Consider the following 19,455-nt stretch of genomic DNA (forward strand, 5'->3'; position numbering starts at 1 on the left):
TACATACATGCTGAAGGTGTCCGTCTCTCCTGTTAGGTTGATTCTCTCCACCAGACTTGCATCCACTTTTTCTTTGAGTTTCTCTTCCAACTGTTAGAAAAGAAAAAAAGCAACAGAAAGACCAGAATTCCTACTTGCATCCTGGAAAAGTCAGCTTCTTAAAACCTAAGCTGTGATCAAACTGCATCCACAACTCAGTCAGTGAACCTGGGTGTCACCTCGGAAGTGCTCGAGAGGAAAGCTCACCTGCTGAGTCGTTGCCAAGCAGTACTCTGCAGTACTAAGGATACTGCAAATGAGGCAGAGCTCTTCTAAAGTAAACTTGGCTACTTCAGAGCCTTCCTTTTCTTTCAGCAAACTAGTGATGGTGAGCCCGCCGCTGCTGCTCGTTGTCCTGGAAAAAAGACAAAAGCTGTAAAGCTTTCATGTGTACACAGAGACATACTGCAAAATTACTCCAGTGTCATAAAAAGTCTTTATGACCATTAAGCCCAATGCCTCACGCAACAAAGTGCAGTGTGTAATTCTTTGTGCATCAAACATGCAATTGCTATTTTGGTTAGGGAGTATCTTTTAGAAAGACAGGCAGAACTTGATGGCGAAACTTCAGGCAAAAGGACAACTCAGTTATTCACAACATGTTAGGTTAGGACGTAGACTGAACGCAGCTTTCTCCAGCTAACTTCACCTTCACTGTCAGTTACTCAAAATCTAATTAAAGATTATAGGAAAATCTCAATGCCCATCGGGTTCCTTCTCATATTTATCTTCTCAGTACCAAACAGATGTCAACACACACTTGAAACTTTGGTAACCCATTTAAAAAAACCTGATGATATCAACGCAGTAAATTACAGAAGATGTGGCTTTTTTCCACTCTGTTGCAGTGATTAACTGCAGCCTATCAGCAAAGAAAGAACTCTAATAGCTCAGAGTGAAGAAATTCCCTACGTCTCAACGATTAATAATCCAAATCCATTAAAAAAAATAGGACACCACTATTTATCTTGGACAGCAAAAATGGAGCACGCCAAAAATACGTGTACAAAGAATGCAACTGATGCCTAATGGAGAATGCACATTAAATTTATCTTTCCAATTCTCTGGACACAACCCTCTCCCTTCCATCTGTGAAAGACTTTACTGGCTTCAGAAAACTCATTCTGATGGTTCCAGGTTCACAAGGAAACAAACTGAAGATGGTAAATAGCGCACAAAGTTATCTGTAGTTAAGGTGACTGCATCTCAAAGACCTGAGCAATGACCTACACATGATTTCCTTTATTTTCACTGCATTTACATCTTCATAATTTATTCGTGCATTTATACAATTTCATAGAGCACAAAGCTACAGGTGAGCACTCTGGCATCACACAAATAAACCCCCTTCATTATAAATTACTGTATCTGAGCACGATGCTGAGCTTTTAACACAACAGAGCTGAAAGTCTCAATGTAATTTTTTTCCACCCAAGTAGCAGAAGTCTTGGGCTGGTATTTCAAAAGGAACTCCAACAAACTGTAAATCCGACTGTTAATCAAAGCCAAATATGAAGCTAACTTCTAGCAACCCTTAAAATAAAACAAAATGAACAAAGAAGCCCAATGCCATGAGTGACCATTTGGTCCCTAGCTGTAAATGTAGCCACAGTGCTGCTATGTGGTTTCTGTTTCGTTCCCCAGTATTCAGCACTAGTGAGGCCGCACCTCGAGTGCTGTGTCCAGTTTTGGGCCCCTCACTGCAAGAAAGACATTGAGGCCCTGGAACGTGTTCAAAGGAGGGCAACAAAGCTGGTGAGGGGTCTGGAGCACAGGGCTGATGAGGAGAGGCTGAAGGAGCTGGGAATGTTCAGCCTGGAGAAGAGGAGGCTCAGGGGAGACCTCATTGCTCTCTATAACTTCCTGAAGGGAGGTTGTAGTGAGCTGGGGGTCGGCCTCTTCTCTCGTGTCATCAGTGATAGGACCAGGGGGAATGGCTTCAAGCTACGGCAGGGGAGATTCAGGCTGGACATCAGGAAGTATTACTTTTCAGAAAGGGTGGTCAGGCACTGGAATGGATGCCCAGAGAGGTGGTGGAGTCACCGACCCTGGGGGTGTTCAAGGAAAGACTGGATGTTGTGTTGAGGGACATGGTTTAGTGGGAGCTATTGGGAATAGGTGAACGGTTGGACTGGGTGATCTTTTAGGTCTTTTCCAACCTTGGTGATTCTATGATTCTATGATTCTGTAATAGCAAAAACTAAGTGTTAACAAGTTTGTATTCATTAATTATCTTCTCAAAGCATCTGCTCCTCACTGGAATGTCTCACCAGACCGTGCTGCAGCATTTGGGAAGCTCAACTCACTTGGGCAGGTTGCCAGACAGGATTTTCCAGGCGTACTCCCGAAGGTACTTCTGGAAGATGGTGGTCAGGGCTATCATGGGTTCACCTGTGCTGAGCTGGGAGCACTGCACCATGCACTTCTTATAGTACACAAAGAGGTCAGCACAGCTGGGCAGGACGGCTCCTCCTTCATCCACGTTGGGCTTGGGAGGCCCTTGGGCCTTGAAGTCAGCCACAAACCTGTCGATCAGCTCGCTGAGATTCCTGTCACAGAGAAACAATGGAAAGACACTTTAACATGTTGGGGAGAAGCCCTCTTACGACACCAAAAAACACATTCCAGCAATCCAGAATTCCAGCCCATTCTCATCTCAGCACAAGCCTTGTGCAGCAGTGAGGACTGCGTTGGTGCATTTGATGCAAGTGCATGAAGGTTACGCTCAGATTTCATTGCTGGCACCAGTAGAAGCAGCAGGCAGACTTTGCAGATCAGTGGCCTCCAGAATTCAGCTTTCAAAGGGATGTGCTTGAGATGGCACTCCATTAGCCATCATGTGGTTCTGTTTGAGTACCACCTACTACTGTCGCCAGTGATTTATTATAACCTGGTCCTTACTCAAACATTTTGGTGTTTAGGCAACAGTAAGCTCCTCTCCATCGTTTCATAGTGACAAAAACACTTCTAAGCATGGCAGAGGTCCAGAAGGAGAGGTGATGTGACTCCTCCCCAGTAAACATACAGATCGCTGCACCAAAAGGATGAGCTCCTAGCACACATGATCTGCCTGGGCCAAGCTAATCTACAGAGCTGTGCTGGTAATGCCAGGGCTCCAAAATGTGAAGCAAGACTCTCAAGCTTGAACTTGGCTCAGAAGCTATTCAGGTAGATGACTTTGATGACTTCTCGCAGCTCTGATTCCACAAATACACAGTTCCAACAAGAACTGCAAAACCATCAGGCTGCTAAACTTACGTGACAGATCTCTACACTGGCAAGAGCAATTGAACAGTGAACTGAAGCATTGATTGTACTTGACCACAATGAAGCAAAATCTCCCTTCCCCAGTGGCTGTACGCCAACCACACAGATGGTGCTGCAGGAGGGCTCACATGTGCTATGAACTGCAGCATTCCTTCAGGTTCCCTAGCAAAACAGACGTGGCTTGCCCCTTGTCAAAAGTACCACTAAATTAAACAGCTGCATCTCTACCTCTGCATCTGCACTTTACTCCATCTGTGCAACAAAGTGGAGCTTTCTTAGCACTCACCAGCCACGTGTTTTTTTTCAGGCTCTCAGGGCACAGTGAGGAATGTCAATGGCTTTTCATTATGTTTACTCCACATGCTCTCCTCCACTCTGAGGCAAAGTGAAATGTATCTGCATTTCTCTGGTTGTCGTCCCCCCTGTCCTCCCCGCAGGTCTTGTCCATGGGGTGCACAAGCAAATGCAGCTGTCCAAATTGCTGGGAGAGCAGTGCCAGAACTTTGTGCTTCTTCTGATCCTAACCTGGACAAAGTGCCTGGCAAAGAATGTGCTCATTTTATTGCAAGATGGAAACAAGCAAAACATCAGGATACTGCGCACACACCTGATGTCAGTGATTCTTCCTCCCAAGTTTCAGTTGGCTCAAAGACAGTATGAAGGCTGACAGCCTTTTGTGAGTGTTGGACAATGGAAGCACAAACCATGTGGCAGAAAAACCTACTGGGAGAGGAAACACAAAGAGGGCAGGAGAGCAACAGAAAATGAGCATTCTCTCCATGCAGGTTCTGCAAAAAGGCTCTGTTCTCTGGTAGTGCAGATGTGATACTTCCTAACAGTAGCATACCTACTGGGAGCAAGAACTGTCCAAACTTAACCAGGAAAAAACATGAAATGAAATCATATGAACAGAATTGTCTTCTGGCTTCCAAGCCCAACCTTCCTATTATTCCTCTTTTAAATTCCACTCAATTTATTCAGCGATTTTTCTGCATCTCTGGCCATTGCAAGAGGAACTACGCACTCTTCAGAAAGAAGAACACAGTGCCCAGTCACTCGATCTGTTGAGTGGTGTGAACAGTTGGCATCAGCTGGGCAGGGGGGAAGGGCAATGGTTCTGAGATAGCTTGGATCACTGGCAGGATATTTCCCACGGGCTGGGTGTTATGGAAGTCCCTTTGCTCATGATGCTGCAAAGAGCAAGTGCCAGTTTTCTAAGCAATCTGAATAAACACAAACACAACAGCATGCTTGCACACAACTCTGCACCCTCTCTGCACTGCAGACCCAACAGAGCCATTGCTCCAGCAGAAGGGCTTAGCTCACACATGTACACATCTATTGCTCCAGCAGATCACAAGGAAGAGCTGAAGACGTATATCCCTGCGGGGAAAGAAATGAAATCTGCTTCACTGTTAAGAAATCTGATATTTACGCTGCAGTTATGAGTGGAGAACAGCATCTTTAAAGCTCTTCTATAGCAATTTAACAGGAGACACCTGAAAGATTTTGGCACCGTGTTTCTTTAAATGGGTATGGAAACAATTGTTCAGGAGAAAAGAACCAGGCAGCTTTCTGCCACAGACTTAAGCCAACGGTGAACTGCCACACTGCCTCCTTTATCCAGACACCCAGCATACAGTTATCTAAGGAACTCCTCATTTTCAGACATCAGTAACAGATTCCTCACAATTTCAAAGGGGGAAGAAGAGTGAAGAATCAAAGAAAAGCAATTTTTGGCAGCCGGGGCAGCATGGGGAATACTGTGGCAGTTTCTCTTTGAACTCCTTTCAGCCTGTGGCTATAAAGCTAATATAAAACATCTCAGGATTGAAAAGGAAAAGGAAAAAAAAAACATAAAAGCAACTGAAAGGATTGGGAGCACAGTGGGGTAGAATTACCAAAATGGGGATTCAAATGGCCCCCAGTGAGATGGGCAGAAATATTCAAACAAGTTAGTGCTTGGATCACTGAGAAGGAGGAAAAAAATCTGCTTCCTTTTGTTTTACAACAGAGTGAAACCCAACCTCAGCACAACAAACTATTGTGTGCAATTGTAATTTTCATTATTAGGCATAGAAGCTCTGAAGCCTTTCTCAGGATGAATATCTTGCAGTATGGACAAAATCAAGACTCTGAGCTTTACCTTATGCACACCTGTGTGTAAATTCATGGAAGACAGAAGGGCACAGATAGCTGAGGTACACGAGGCAGCCGCCTGACTTTATTTTTCCAGCCACTAACCCACACTAAATGATTGCATTCAACCTTTTTCAGCTATCTCCTCTTCCAGCTGACACTGCAGTTGTCACAGGGATGGTTTTTAAATCCTGGCATGAATCAAGCTGCACAAAATATGCGATGAGAGTTCTAAAAACTTCCCCGAGTTGCAAGCTGAAAGCTCCTTTCATTGAAGTTATTTTGCTGTAAGTCAGAGGAAAATGAAGTAGGGTTCTAGGGATTAAAACCTCTGACAAAGCCCTAATCTGTGACCAATGATAATGTTATCTCACAGCCAGCTCATCTACAGCAGCTTTCATCTGAAAATCTCAAATAACTTCTTTCTTTAAAGCAAACCTTGAAGCTCCTCTGCCACGGAGCCACTTGTGTATTTTACAGAACGAGCAAACCTACTATTTGTGGAAGATGTGAGACAGAAGGAAGCCCTATGTCTGCAGTGGGAATTGCAGAGGGAACAGGAGCAATTTCAGAAACACTAAAGCCTCTTCCGCAGAAAGGCAGCGGGCATCATTCCTGCAAGCTTTGGCAATTTCAGCTGAAACCAACATCCACAGCCCTCGGAATGCTCAGTATTTCTTTACTGCTCTCCAACCACGACTTTTGCTCGTGAACTGAAAATAAGAAAGCAAACTTTCAAGAAATGCACCTTCTGTAGCTTGCATACGAACCCAGAACAATGCAACAGCAAAGCACATTCAACAGCAAACAAAACTGGAAGAGGATGCCATTACTCACTTGTCTTGGGACTCGATATACACATAAAGGTGAGGCTCGAAGCACTTGGAAACAATGCCATGGAAAGGATTGTCCGGGACTTTCGGCTTCTTTGGCTGTAAGAAAGCAATTACAGCATTGGCTTTGAACCTGCCCTGTAAGATCTAGGAGAAATCATAATGCAGCAGCATAGAGGATCTGAGCGTTCAGAAATACAGCACTGAAATTTGTTGACAAATAACCAAAGGCAGTATAGACAAGGTCAGTGTGTCCCAGCCTCCCTTGCTCTGAAAGAGCCGTCAGCATTCCAGAGTTATTTTTTTACCTGTAAAGTACCCTGTATCCTTCAAGAGAAGACTTTTCCATGCTAAAAGATATCAGTAGGGAATAAAAGCTTAATGCAGTTTGTAAATAAGGAAACCTCACCGCTCTCTTTTAGCAGAAGTAGTCACCACTGAAATGAAATGCAGCAGTTATCTGCAAGTAACCTTGAAAAATCCCTATGTTTTGGAACATTAAGGAAAGTAACTACAGACTTCATCTGAATGAATATTATTTAGATAAACGGAATGTAATTACAGCACTTGGAATCATCCAGGCAACGTTACAGGATTGCTTCCACTGTAAAACATGTTTCTGGGGATGCAGAGTTCTACTGTGAAGTCACATTTAGAGTATTAAGCACATACGCCGTTTGGGAGCCATCCAGTTGAGTTTTAGTTTAGCACTGTGCTCTGTAAAGTGGCCAAGCACATCTCACTGAAGCCACTGAGTCTACTCCCATGCTTAAATATGCACATGCATCAGGCCGGACAGAGGCTTTAAGCTTTGCCTTACAGCCACATTTTATTTTTGAGATGACAAACAATTCTCCCCATTGCTTGTTGGCGAGCTGACAGGTTTTTACTGCCTGCAAAGAACTCTGTGCAGAGAGGCAAGAGTTCCATTCCAAAGAGACAGGATCAGCTCTCAGCCAACGAAGATACAATTTTTTTCCAGCTGATTTTTCTTTTTTTTTTTTAAAGCATTAAAAAAAGCAAAACAAGAGAGCCTAACGGACACCCTCTCTTAAATAACAGGAATGGTGGCACTGAGCTGTTTGCAGAAATTGCAAGGCACAGATTTCTCAGGAATAATTAAGACTCAAAGACACAACGGATATGAACCTATGGCTGCAAACTTAAAGCAAGAGAATGGTTTCATGGAGGCCAGAGCAGCCCTGGGAGCCTTGCTTCATTCACCTCCCCAGCAGCAGCAGGACTGCAGAGTTCTACAGCACTGGGAGAAAGCCACTGCCCAGCACTCCCTGCCCAATCCTCTGCCAGTGCCTGCCTGTTTCTGCCAGATGCACGTGCTCATCAGAGCTGGAAGGAAAACAATAGGTGGTAATTACAGAAACCTTCCAGCCGCCAAGCCTCAGCAATGGCAGTGCCAGCACAAGGTTGCCCATTCATTATATTTATGATTTACCAGGCTGGAAGAGCCGAATCCTAAAGCACAACTGCTTTTTTGTGTGAGTGTGTCTTTGCATCACGCTGCTCCCAGCATGTCTGGTGGAGAGAATACTAAATCTTTTAACAGTAGCGCTGAAGCTGTATTTTGGTGTGTGCAATCCTGTCCAAAAGCTGCAGATGTTTAAGCTATTTCCTCCTCGAGTTCGATGGAAATAATAAAAGGTTACTGTTGTCACAGTAAGGAGGCCTGCAGCTGGCCCAGTTTCCTTTCATTACTATCCAAAGTAAACAGTTTAAATCTAACTGCTAGGATCACTCAAAGAGGTTCTTTTTAACATGGATTTTTCCCCCCCTCACTCTTGTGTTCCCTCTTACACTCACAAGAGAATTCTCAGCACTGATGTCTTGGGGCAGCTCTACCACTCAGAACTCCTCCTCTCCAACCCTTCCTTTCCCTTCTCTTCTTCAGCTGGTGTCAGCAGCAGATGAGTCCTCCACCATCAACCCACCAGCACTAAGCAGCTGCTGGCATTTTGGAAATCAAGTATTGAGGTGTTTGGTGGAGGGCGGAAGGCTGCCCTGCTTATGTAAAAATCCAGATGGATAACACCCAGCTCTGCTGAAAAGTGAGCTACTACCCCACAAATTACTGGGACATGGGTGTGAGTAGGTCCTAGGGCCCTCATCACGGATCAGGATACCACCTGGAAATACACTGTGAAGTCACCGAGCACAGAGAGGTTACCTGTCCCAAGCAGCATACAATTGAATGCTTAGAAAATGCCTGTCTGCTGAGTGAAAAATAGAGAGCTCACACACTTTGATCTCCATGCCAATTAAAACAAAAGTGCTCACTATTCACTCCTTTAGTATTTGCAGAGGGCTTTGGAAACTCAGTGCTTTTACAAGCAGTTAGGTGTTACCTGCAACACAGAGGCAGCGGATGAAAAACACCACAAATATAAATCCTAGAAGTAAAACCTTTGGAGCAAAAGTCTAAAACTGACATTTGAAAGTTCAACGAGGTGTCTGATGGCTCCAGACTTAGTTTCCTTGGCTGACAAGGCAAAATATGAATTGCAGGTCTTTTTGGGATCTGAAAACCCAGCCATGGCAGGCTCTCTTTCTTCGACAGAAATTCTGCAGTTACATTTGAGCTGTTGCTGCATGAGCTAGAACAGAATCCTACTTGCGTGGTGGGACTGTCCCTGCACTATTAACTGAAATAAAGATTGCTTTGGTTTCAGTGAAATGAGCCGCAGCAAATCAGTCATACTGGGAGCTAGCATGCTGCCCAGGGAACCAAAACTGTGCTAAATTAATTGCTGTGAAAACAAACCTTTCCAATCAATGTCATTGGAAAAGCTTAGATGCCACCCGAGATTTTGACACAGAGGCTGACTCACTGACAAGTGGAAAGCTCTGAAGACTTACTTTGTCTGTATCACTTTTTTCAATTACAATCTCATCCGTCTCTGCCCCAGTTTCATCCTCTAGAAATGGGTTGGTGGAAGGAGGAGGTGCTTCTGGCTTCTTCTGTAAAGAACACACCAAAAAAGGAAGCTCCTTAGAGAACAGCCTGCTTTGTCTCCTGTCCACACACTGCAGCCATGTGCTGCTTTACTGAGACCTTCAAAGCACTGACAGCAGTCTGACTTCTCCAAGCACAGAGGCAACTGCAGACCCCCTCTTCAGCATTTGAGCTGCGAAGCTCTCTATGCTCACACTCACTCACTTAATCATCCCTGGAAGGGGCATTTTGATTAATGAGAAATTTCCACCCCCTCAAAGCCCACACACCAGAGCTCAGAAAGCTTAAGAGGCAGCAGCAGCAGAGTATTGGCCTCTGGTTATTCCTTAGTAAAGGACCAGAGCTGTGGAAGTAGTCAGCTGTGGGCAAGCTGCATAGCCACACTGAAAAAGGGACCAAGTGCTCCTGCTCAGAGCTGTGGGTTTCTTGAGGAAACAAATTCTAATGTGGGCTAGTGGGAATAAGCAGTACCTTTACTGGCCCCACCACACATCAGTGTCAAAGCTTGAGGGCACATCACAAAGAGGGAAGGAGAAATACTTTTTCTTTTTTTCAAGCCACATACATCCTCCCCTTCTGTTTTTTCTGTTACAAAAGCTTCTGTGCCTACCTTTTCCATGGGGATAACAACAAACCAGTGAAGTAAATCTAATTAAAGCTGCAAATTTGGTATGAAATTTGTCATAAAAATAAGGCTGTATTCTTGAGAGATTTAAATTCAGCCAGGAGGAAAACCTTACAGGACTTCCTTTTTTAATTAGCAGCACCTACTGATCCACAACAAATAACAACCAGGCCCGGCAGGCTTATCTTGTAGGGGGAATTAGCACATCTAAGTAGGCTTCCAGACACCAGCTGGACAGAGCAGTGAACCTCAAAGCAGTAGCTTGTGTGCTCCATGCTCCCAGGGCAATCAGCTGGCAGAGCACCTGCCTGAGATTTCAGGCTGAAAAAGCACAGAGATGACCCCAGAGAAATTCACTGAGGAGGTTCTCTTGGCTCTGGCTTTACAATCTGTCAAACGAGACACTGAAAAATGGAAGTTATCAATGGCCCTACAAGAAAAACTAACCCAAGAGAATGTGGGATTGAAAGCTGGTACCTTGTGGTAAACGTGGTAAGAAGAAATGAACAAAAGAGACAACTTTTGGTTATAACGTGTCATCAACACGCAGAAAACAAACATTATGATGCAGTCACCACACCATAACTATTTTGTGGCTCTCCATACCAATGTGGCTTCAGTTGCAGACAGCAGTGCCCAGCAGAACCAAAAAAGTACACAATCTATAGTTTCCTTCCCAACTGCAACCCACTGAGCACAGTCACACTAAATGTTCTACCTGCCAGGGGAGGCTGCAGGTGACATCTTTTCAGGCCTCCCACTACCGCAGCTGTGTGTGAGTTGGGCCCTTTTTTCCCCCTAGGAAGCTGTGGGTCTGCTCTTTAGAAATCCCCTTACCACTGTGCCATCAGCCAGAGTGCAGCCTGAAAAGCGCTTAGCCAGAAGTCCTTCAAAGTTGGTTGTCCTCTGGATTGCAAACAGAAGCAATTTCACTTCAATTTCCTTTGCTCTTGTACGCATTATCTTGGCAAGCTCTGTCCTGAAAGAGGGTGACAAAACAGGAAAAACAACGTGTTTTTCTACAAGGAGAAAGATCCAAAACTTGAGATGGTAACTCATTCTATTCCCTAGCAACACTTTCCATCACATAAATCAAGCTAATTCTTAAAGATGCTCTCTTCAACAACTTCTCAAGTTCTTCACTCTTGCTCTTAACCACGGGCAAATTCAACACAGCTATCTGGATGCTACCTTTAAGGTCGCACAGCTGTGTGCCCTGTTTGGATGCCAATCCTCTCCTCAAGGAGCGTGGTTCTGCTGGGGAGCACCACGAGCCTACCTGGTGACGTGGCAGAACTCCACAGCGATGCGCTCCGTCATGCACCACTCCTGGGGGAACATGCGCCCGTACTTCTCCTCATAGTCCACCAGCTGACGTTTGATCCACGCGTAGCGCCTGTCGATCTTATCCAGCCAGGCGACCTGAGGAGGAGAACACCACCCTTAACAGCAGCAGCTGCCAGTAATTCTAGAAGTGCTCAAATTCATGCTAGACTGAAAATCTCCTCGTGCACGAAGGTGCTGCTGAAAACTCAGCCCAATGATAATCCATTCTGTCCTACCATCCGCTTTGTTTCGCTGAGAGGTTCAAGAGAACAGCGGGATGAGAATGCTGGAACTCCTGGAACACAACTGTGGGGTTGTGTTCCTACATACTCCAAAAGGAGTTCTTGCAACATGCACAGGATGGAATGTTTCTATCATCAGGACAAGAAGCTGAAAAATTAGCTACAAAGACTGATCCGTTTCCTGGAGTCCCCCACCCCCCCTTTTCCTCCTCTTAGTGTTGTTTTACTTTTAAGATTTTTGGGTTTGCAACTATCAGAATAAATTTCCAACACTTCAGAGGGCAGAAAGCACATCTAACTTGAATTTATTTATTTGTTACAGTGCAGACCTCTGAACTTAAGCTCTAAGAAGAGAGGAAGTCATTCTGGTAGCCTCCCAACCCACCAGCCTGTCCATGTCAGTGCTCCCAGCCCTCAGGTCAAACCCAGACTGCCACAGGAAGCTGAGGAAACATGAACTTTGCATTTTGCTCTGCTCTGCAGGAGTATTTACAAAATCCCAATGCAGCTCACAATGCTTTCCTTACATCTTGATTTTCCTGGAAAAGGACCAGATACTCTGAGAGGTGTTGTTTAATAAATTTCTTGATGATTTCCTGCTTGATTCTGGGATCCAGGACATTGGCGACGAGACACGCATCACGCAGGACATTGCTGGGTCCACCAGGTCTCTGTCAAAATAAACAGATGATTTAAGGTTAAACAACAGAAGGGGCAATTGTAAGTTGTACTGCATCCACGTTACCTTGTTTTAATCCTTTTCCATTACTCTCTTCTCATGCTCTCAGTGTTATCACTTAACCATCTTTCTTCTGTTGAATGAAAATTGAGCTCCCTCCATTTCCCTGGCCATAAAAGTTGTTTTGTGGCTCAACTACTGCAGAAGTACTGCAACCTCCTTCCACAAATAAGAACAGTCATCCCATCTCTTCTGCAAACCCCTTCATTGTCCTACATATTCTGAAAAGCAGCTAAAGGAAAGGGTCTGCCACGGGACAACCTCTTTTCTGCAAAAGGAAGGCCAAACAAATGTGGAAAATACAGCCTAGGGATGATCAGCTTGCAACAGAAAGCAGCACCTGCTGGTCTGTTTTGGCCCATACGAAGATGATAGTGGAGAATAAAAAGATTTAGAAGCATTTAAAAAAAAACACCAAAACAATGCTCTTTTGAAGCTGCTTCACGTACACGCAGATCCGCCCTTCACCAAGAATCTGTTCCAACTACTTTCCTCCCTTCTGTACTTCTGTTAGTTTTGTGAAGAAACCAGTAGAGCTGGTATTTTGAAAGACAGAACTAGCATTTTCTTTAGAATAAACTCTATTTCACACCTACTCCCATATTGCTCCCAAACGTTTGGATTCATAATTTGGGGGAAGCACGCTTGCTGCCTTAGCCTTTGCCCAGATCTGTATCTGTGCTGAGTAAACCAGAGACAAATCTGATGGCAGCGTGTCAACAGACAGCTGGTGCTTGGCTTCCCCTAGACATGCACAGACCTTTCGTGTCTGACAAATAAGCAGCAATATGGAGAGACACACCTGGGTTAGATGCTAAGGGTTCATGGCCCCACTGCAATCTATATGGTCACACACAGTGTTTGGGGTATTCCTTGACTAGCATGCAGACCTCACTACAACAGTTGTGTTCTAACAATAGTCTGACTTTGAAAGTCACCACGATGATCCAGAAGTAAAATGAGGTAGAAGCTGAGGACAATTCAGTTGGCAAGGTTTCAGCAAGTGAGAACTTTACCTTTGTACCTTGGGAAGGAAAGGCTTCCTCAAAGTCAGCCAGGATCTGCTGTCCTAATTCATTCTGTGCTGCCTTCACCCTGATGATGACAGAAAAGACACAACGTTGTTCCATTTTGCACACCTTGCTCTGAAGGGGACTGAAAAAGCTAGCAGCTCCACGAGGTTTTCTTAAAGGACAAAAAAAGCAGCCTGAAAGAAAAAACCACCCACACTAAGAAGGCATTATGTCAAAACTGTGAAAGTATTTTCTCCCTGAACGACACTTGGATGACAACTCCATCTGTACAGCATCAATACAAGTCCTTGATGCTCTCGTGCTGCTGAAATTTAGTATTTCAATAACAGCCAGTTAATCAGCTGAGAAATCAGCACAGCACCTTTAATGCCAGGTCTTTACATTTGTGGATGTTGATTTTCAGAAAGCACGTTTCTAACACGAACGTCTCCATCTTCATAATGAACCTTTCACAGTTCCAGGTGCACCGACCTATTTTTAAATGCATCCATGTGAACTGTGCTGGCTGCGGTTTTATCCTATAAATCCCAACTTAAGAAGCATAAGAGCAAAGGTATGAAATGGATGAAAAGGTTTGACGAGACCACAATCACGCTCTTTATTTAGCTGAGAGAATAAGGCTTCCAATTTCCAGAAATAAAAGTCAATATGGCTTAATTGATACTTTGAGAGAAATGGAAATGCCTACACATGCTGGAAAGAGCCAAAACAAACAGTCAGACCCTCACACCCCTCTGCAGCCCTTGAATTCTTCCATCACTTTTTATAATGCTGGAAACACTTGAAGGACTAAACTGATTACTCAAAACAGCAGATTTTTCCATTGAGACTGATATGTTTCAAAGGACGGGTTTTGTGAAGGCATTTGTTCACACCGTGGAAAGAATCTGTTGTTTGGTTTCTTTTTTGTTTACGAATCCTCAACATCAACAAGGACTGATCTGTTTGTTTAATCTGCCCCTTCCAGGTTCGTTTCACTGGAACACCAAGAGCTGAGCTGACAATGCTGGAGAAAGGCCTGGCTAAATGAACGCTGCCAAATGGAGAAAGTTCTAGTCCTTCCCAAGCTATGGTTGAAATGTGACTTTATAATGATTTAGCTGCATGTACGACCCGTCTTATCTGGGATTTCTCTGTGGAGGTTCTGCTTGAAAAGCCTCCTGCCTGTGATGTCAAACACAAGTCTCACTTAAGCTCTCTGCTTCACAGGAATGTTTGGAAACCCAAATACCTTTCCAGGTAGAGATCCACAGCTAACACCCTCATAGCTGCAAAACAAAAGAGATGCGCTAAATGCTGAAATAGAAGGAGCAAGAAATTTAAGCAAGGAGAACTCAGCCCAGCAGCCAAACTACAACCATAATCCTGCTTAGACTGCACGAGTAAACCCCATCAATTAATGCGAGAAAGCATCACAGAACAAAGCCCTCTTATCCTCCTCCAAAACAAAACAAAAAGATGCTTAAAATGGATTGAAAAAGTGCATCTTTTCAATGAAGAAACAAGAAGTCTTGAATTTCACAGGAATGAATGAGTTTGTATAAATAACTGCAGCCATTAGCTGTGGAACTTCCCATCAGGCAACAGCTGCAGCGCAAGCACTGAAGAGCAGAGCAGCCAGATTCCTGAAGACTCAACAAACCCAGGAGAGGCACGGTCAGGCAGTTAAAAGCCCTGTCCACAGGCTTTGTTGTTTTAGGCTTTGATTCAGGAAAGTACTTAAGGGTATTCTTAATGGGGATTCTCATATCCTTCAATTAAGAAACTTGCACGAATGCCTTGCAGAGCTGGGATGCTAAGAGAAATATCTTCTTTTAAACCTGACCTGCTTAAAAATAATCTCTTGATGGCAAAACAGCAAAATAAGTTCCAGCACATTCTTGCATGCTTTGCACAAGAAGGGTAGTGTAGGGAAATCAAAGCAGCTGGAGCTTTAGGTACATGCAGCCAACCTCCCCCCCAACATTTGGTTACATGAGGGTTAGAGATTTTTGTTTTCCTGACTTTTGTTTTACTATTAGTGGCTTTTGTTCTGCTTCTCCACCACTAAAATAATAATATTAAAAAAAAAAAGAAAAAAAAGAAAAAAAAAAGCACCCACGAAACAAAACAAACCTCACACTTAAATCTCAAATGACAGAAATTATTAGAAGCCATAATTGCTTCAGCCAAAGCTACCAGAAATCTTAAACCATGCCTGGCATCTTGTTGGGATGCAAAGGGGCTGAGCGAGCCCGTTTTGCTGGGGCAAACAACTTAGCATCATCTTTATTGGAAATACTTTCCAAGCTTTTCTCCACTCTCTGCCAGGCTTCAGCAACATGCATGGGTGGGTTGGTGACCGCTAATTGTATGCTCCTTCTACAGAGGGAAAACAGAAGGGAACTGAGAACAAAATATCACTTTCTGCTATGACAAACAGCTTCCATTACACCAAATTTGAAGTCATTTTAGGAATATCATTAAGAAAATATTCTCTTTTGGATGTGAACTGTGTTATTTTGTACATGAATACCCAACGGGACCTCCACAAGAACCCAACTGAGCATTCAGTCAGGCTTCCAATGAATGCTTACAATGGGATTTTTGATTGTTTTCAAGGGTACAGAGCAGGTGGAAAGCAACCCTGAAAACACATCATTAGTTTCACAGCATCCAGGAGCAGGAACTTTGATTGAATCGAGCACCCCATGACAAAGCTCCCATCCAACAACACCAAGCAGGCACTTCTCCTTCCCATGGCCTCCTGTTTATATTTGGCTTTGCTCCATCCACACCAAGGAAGAAAGGCTCTTTATTAAAGAGAGAATCTGCTCATTCAGCACTGCATATAATAGATTTACTGTATATAATACACTTTGGTTACTGTAGGTAACCAAAGGTTCTGTGCCAAAACCTACCCATGCACTTTTGCCTTCAGGAGAGCCTTCAGCTGCACTATTAAACCAACCCAGGAGATACCAAACCCCAGCAATTTCAGTCTGAAAATAGCACTGAGAGGAGCCCGGTACACTTCCTTTGATGTTTCATGAATCAAGAAAGTGTATCCAAGCAAAGAGAGAGGACACTCAGCTCCAAGCTGGGCCCTCCTACCTCCACATGGAGTCAAGCTGCAACTGGGCATGGCCTCAGGCAGACCTCCCTGCCCTGGGTGTCAGCAGTGCAGAGCTCCCAGCGCCACCCGTGCAGCCCTCCTCACCCCACCAGCAGCATCTTCCATCACTACCAGATGGTGCAACTCGTGCTGTGTAAATACTGGAAGAAAAGCCCTAAAAGCAGTGCTAAAAATAGGAGAGAGTCTTGAGCTTTTCTGACCCTCATCTTGAAAGGAGACAAAAACAAAGGAAGTTCTCCTCCACACCTCTGCCAGTCTCTCTGGTGCGACTCAGTATCTCTTTAATTATCAGCAACTATGAAAGCATTAAATAATTGTCCATTAGAAGGGGAAAGCCAGCCAGAATTCTGCACAGAGGTTTCAATTATCTGTGGCCTTACCATGGCCAATGACAGCAGCTTTCTGTCACTACCAATCTGGAAGAAAATAAATCAAGTTATCTTCCTGAGCATGAGGTCAGAACAGACAACAACCTAAACAAATGTCAGCGCTCTTCTGAATTTATCTCTCTTTGATGCTCATTTAAGCAAATGCTTATGGCCAAATACTTTGCTAAAACAAGGCTCCACCTCTCCCTCTGATTTAGGGTGGATCTTTATTTTGCTCAGTGTCATGAGTTCCACCTGGGTTTTCTGGAAGAGGTGTCCATACCACAAAGGAAGTCCAACAGACTGACAGTGAATTATTACAGTTATCACTCAAACACTGCTTCCATCACTACACAGTACAGCTGCCATCTTAGCAAAGGGAGTCACCACTAAATTAATTAGTGCCTGGAAGACTCCTCTAGCCACCTTTGTAATGAGCAAAGTAGCCTCACGTATCAACAGGATGGTGGTGACAGATGTGCAATTTGCAAGCTGGAAAGAAATGCTATCAGATATGATTGCATTATTAAGAAGGTTCATCCCTAATGTTAATAAGTGGTTTTAACCTCTGAGCTGTGCTCAGCACTACAGTAGGCTGTTAAGTAAACATCAGCCGTGTGGTGCAAGGGAAGTGAAGCCTGCTGTAAAGCAGGAAGAGTAGGTTTGGGCTGGGACAGACATGTTACCTAGAAGAGGGAGGGCCCTGTTCCTGAGAAACCCAAATGCAAAGCCAAACCAAAGCCAAGACCCAGGAGAGCTGGTGGCTTTGTCACATCAAGCTGCCACGTTCCACTGCTGAGAGCAGTAGGCACTTCCTTCTGAATCTGCACTACAACTCACCCCGTCACCGACTGCATCACTGAGGGTAAGGAAGCAAAGAAAGCTTCACCTCAGGGTTTGCCATAACCATGGGTTCAAAGGGCCACCATCTTTAGGAACTGCTTCTGCCTAATGATTTGCCTAACTTTCCAGCACAGCAGGGATGTGAGCGGTCAGTGCTTGATTGTTTTACCTTTCAGAAAGCTGTCGAATCTGAGGAATCCCCATGTATTTGTTGAAGTGCTCCAACACATTCACAACGCCTTGTAGAAGGTTGGCAACTTCCCCGTATTGTCTCCTTCTGGTCATAGCCCTGCAGAGGAAATTAAACATTTACAAAGGGGAGTTTGATGAAAATCCTGGGTGGCAGTTCCCAGGTTACCTCATCCATATGGCCTTCGCTGACATTCATTTTTCTAAAATACACAATTCTTCATTAACATTCCAATACAGCATTAAAATTTCACTTAACTGATGCTAAAATAAACCAATCCGGCACACATCTAACAACGCTGCAGAAAACATAAATGTCCAAACCAACACTTGGCAAAGAACGTGTAAACTACCCAACGCATCCTCTTCCCAGCAAGGGTCCGGAGGCAGTAAATGCTATTTCTCTGTAATGACCTGAGTTGTGCTGTCCATCATGTCACACAAAGTGTGAGTTAAAGCTTCACAGGGAGAACTGTTACACTGAAAAGCCATTAGCCTTGGTTTTTCTGTTAATAATTTTCACAGGGAACTGATAGAAGAACCAACTTGATTTTTATTTCAACCTTTCGGATCATTCCATCGGAGACAGCAGCCCAAGTAAAATTTAATTCTGACCACTTGACAACCCAGCGTTCGTGCAGAATTTGCTGCAATCCAAGAACAGGCTGTGCTTGGGTCTTGCAGCTTCACAGATGCAACATGTAAAAGCTGAACTTCCTCAGCCTGTGCGTTCCTCAAGCACATTAGGAAAAAAAAAAAAAGACAACCAGGAAGGATTCTTAGAAACATCTAATCCCACTTTGTACACAGCACAAGCTGCAAGGCCCCTCTGAACTTGTTTTCAGAACTCGAGCAGACCTTTCAGAAAGAGAGATCCCACTGCAGGTTCAGACTGCTAAGAATCCCCCAAACCTCTGAAGAGCACATCCTTGGTGATGACACCTAACTCAACAGACTGCCTTACACTTTCATGAAGCCAGACTCTCATTCCCAACCTATTAAGTAAACTTCCCTCCAGAGATATAAGCAGCTGTTATAGGCCTGCTCTGAAATCAAGAACTCAGCAGGGTCAAAGTGCCACTAAAATTCACGTGCTTACTCCAGTGAGTCCACTCCCCCTGCCAGCATGTGCAGGTGGTTGAGGGTGGTGATGGAGGTGGTCAGATGGCGCTTGGCATGATCCAGCTGCTTGATGTCCCTTGTGATTTCTTTAACCTATTGAATGAAAAAACAGCAATCTGGCTAAATATCAAGCACCAAAACTGTAAGGAGCCAAGAAGGGCTCTCTCTTCCCTTAGGAACTCCATGTTAACTCTACAGCCAAGTTGACACAAGGACAAGGGTACAGGCTCAACACAAGCTTGACAGCAAATTACATCCAAAGACAAAAACGTTCCCTTCTTAATAAGGACTGAAGCAAAAATCAGTGTCTTATCCCTTTTAAAGGCTAAGGGGAAACTGCTACTCACCATTTGTTCTGATTTTTCAGCCTTGTCTTTAATATCCTTAATTTTACCAAAGAGTTGCTGAATGGCTTTCTGGGCTTCTTCCAGGGCCTGAAAAAAAAAACCAAGGTCAGAGTGGAGAGAAAGCTCACAAATAGTTTTCACCTTTAAGAATGTACAGCTGTTCCTCACAGCATCCTGGGCTGGGTCAGCAAGGGGAGCTGTGCTGTTACAAAGAAAAGATCATCAGCACAACAAAAGCCAACCTACAGCAAGGTGTAGG

At 44.2% G+C, this 19,455-nt stretch overlaps 1 protein-coding gene across 1 annotated transcript in view; it reads right to left on the reverse strand.

Annotated features, from left to right (window-relative positions):
* The window catches only part of VPS53 (VPS53 subunit of GARP complex), a 49,373-nt gene that overhangs the window by 15,896 nt on the left and 14,022 nt on the right, over window positions 1-19,455 (reverse strand). Inside the window, exons 5-16 of the mRNA XM_042830049.1 lie at window positions 19,197-19,283; window positions 18,827-18,942; window positions 17,708-17,827; window positions 13,195-13,273; window positions 11,967-12,110; window positions 11,151-11,293; window positions 10,709-10,850; window positions 9,150-9,251; window positions 6,283-6,377; window positions 2,346-2,588; window positions 247-394; window positions 8-90 (exon numbers count right to left, since the gene is read on the reverse strand). Of these exons, the coding sequence (XP_042685983.1) occupies window positions 8-90; window positions 247-394; window positions 2,346-2,588; window positions 6,283-6,377; window positions 9,150-9,251; window positions 10,709-10,850; window positions 11,151-11,293; window positions 11,967-12,110; window positions 13,195-13,273; window positions 17,708-17,827; window positions 18,827-18,942; window positions 19,197-19,283 (1,502 nt within the window). The remainder of the gene's footprint in view (window positions 1-7; window positions 91-246; window positions 395-2,345; window positions 2,589-6,282; window positions 6,378-9,149; window positions 9,252-10,708; window positions 10,851-11,150; window positions 11,294-11,966; window positions 12,111-13,194; window positions 13,274-17,707; window positions 17,828-18,826; window positions 18,943-19,196; window positions 19,284-19,455) is intronic.

This window comes from Centrocercus urophasianus, unplaced genomic scaffold (genome assembly GCF_019232065.1).
Source record: "Centrocercus urophasianus isolate 14NV4802_14NV808 unplaced genomic scaffold, USGS_Curo_1.0 seq_33, whole genome shotgun sequence".
Lineage (NCBI taxonomy): Eukaryota > Metazoa > Chordata > Aves > Galliformes > Phasianidae > Centrocercus > Centrocercus urophasianus.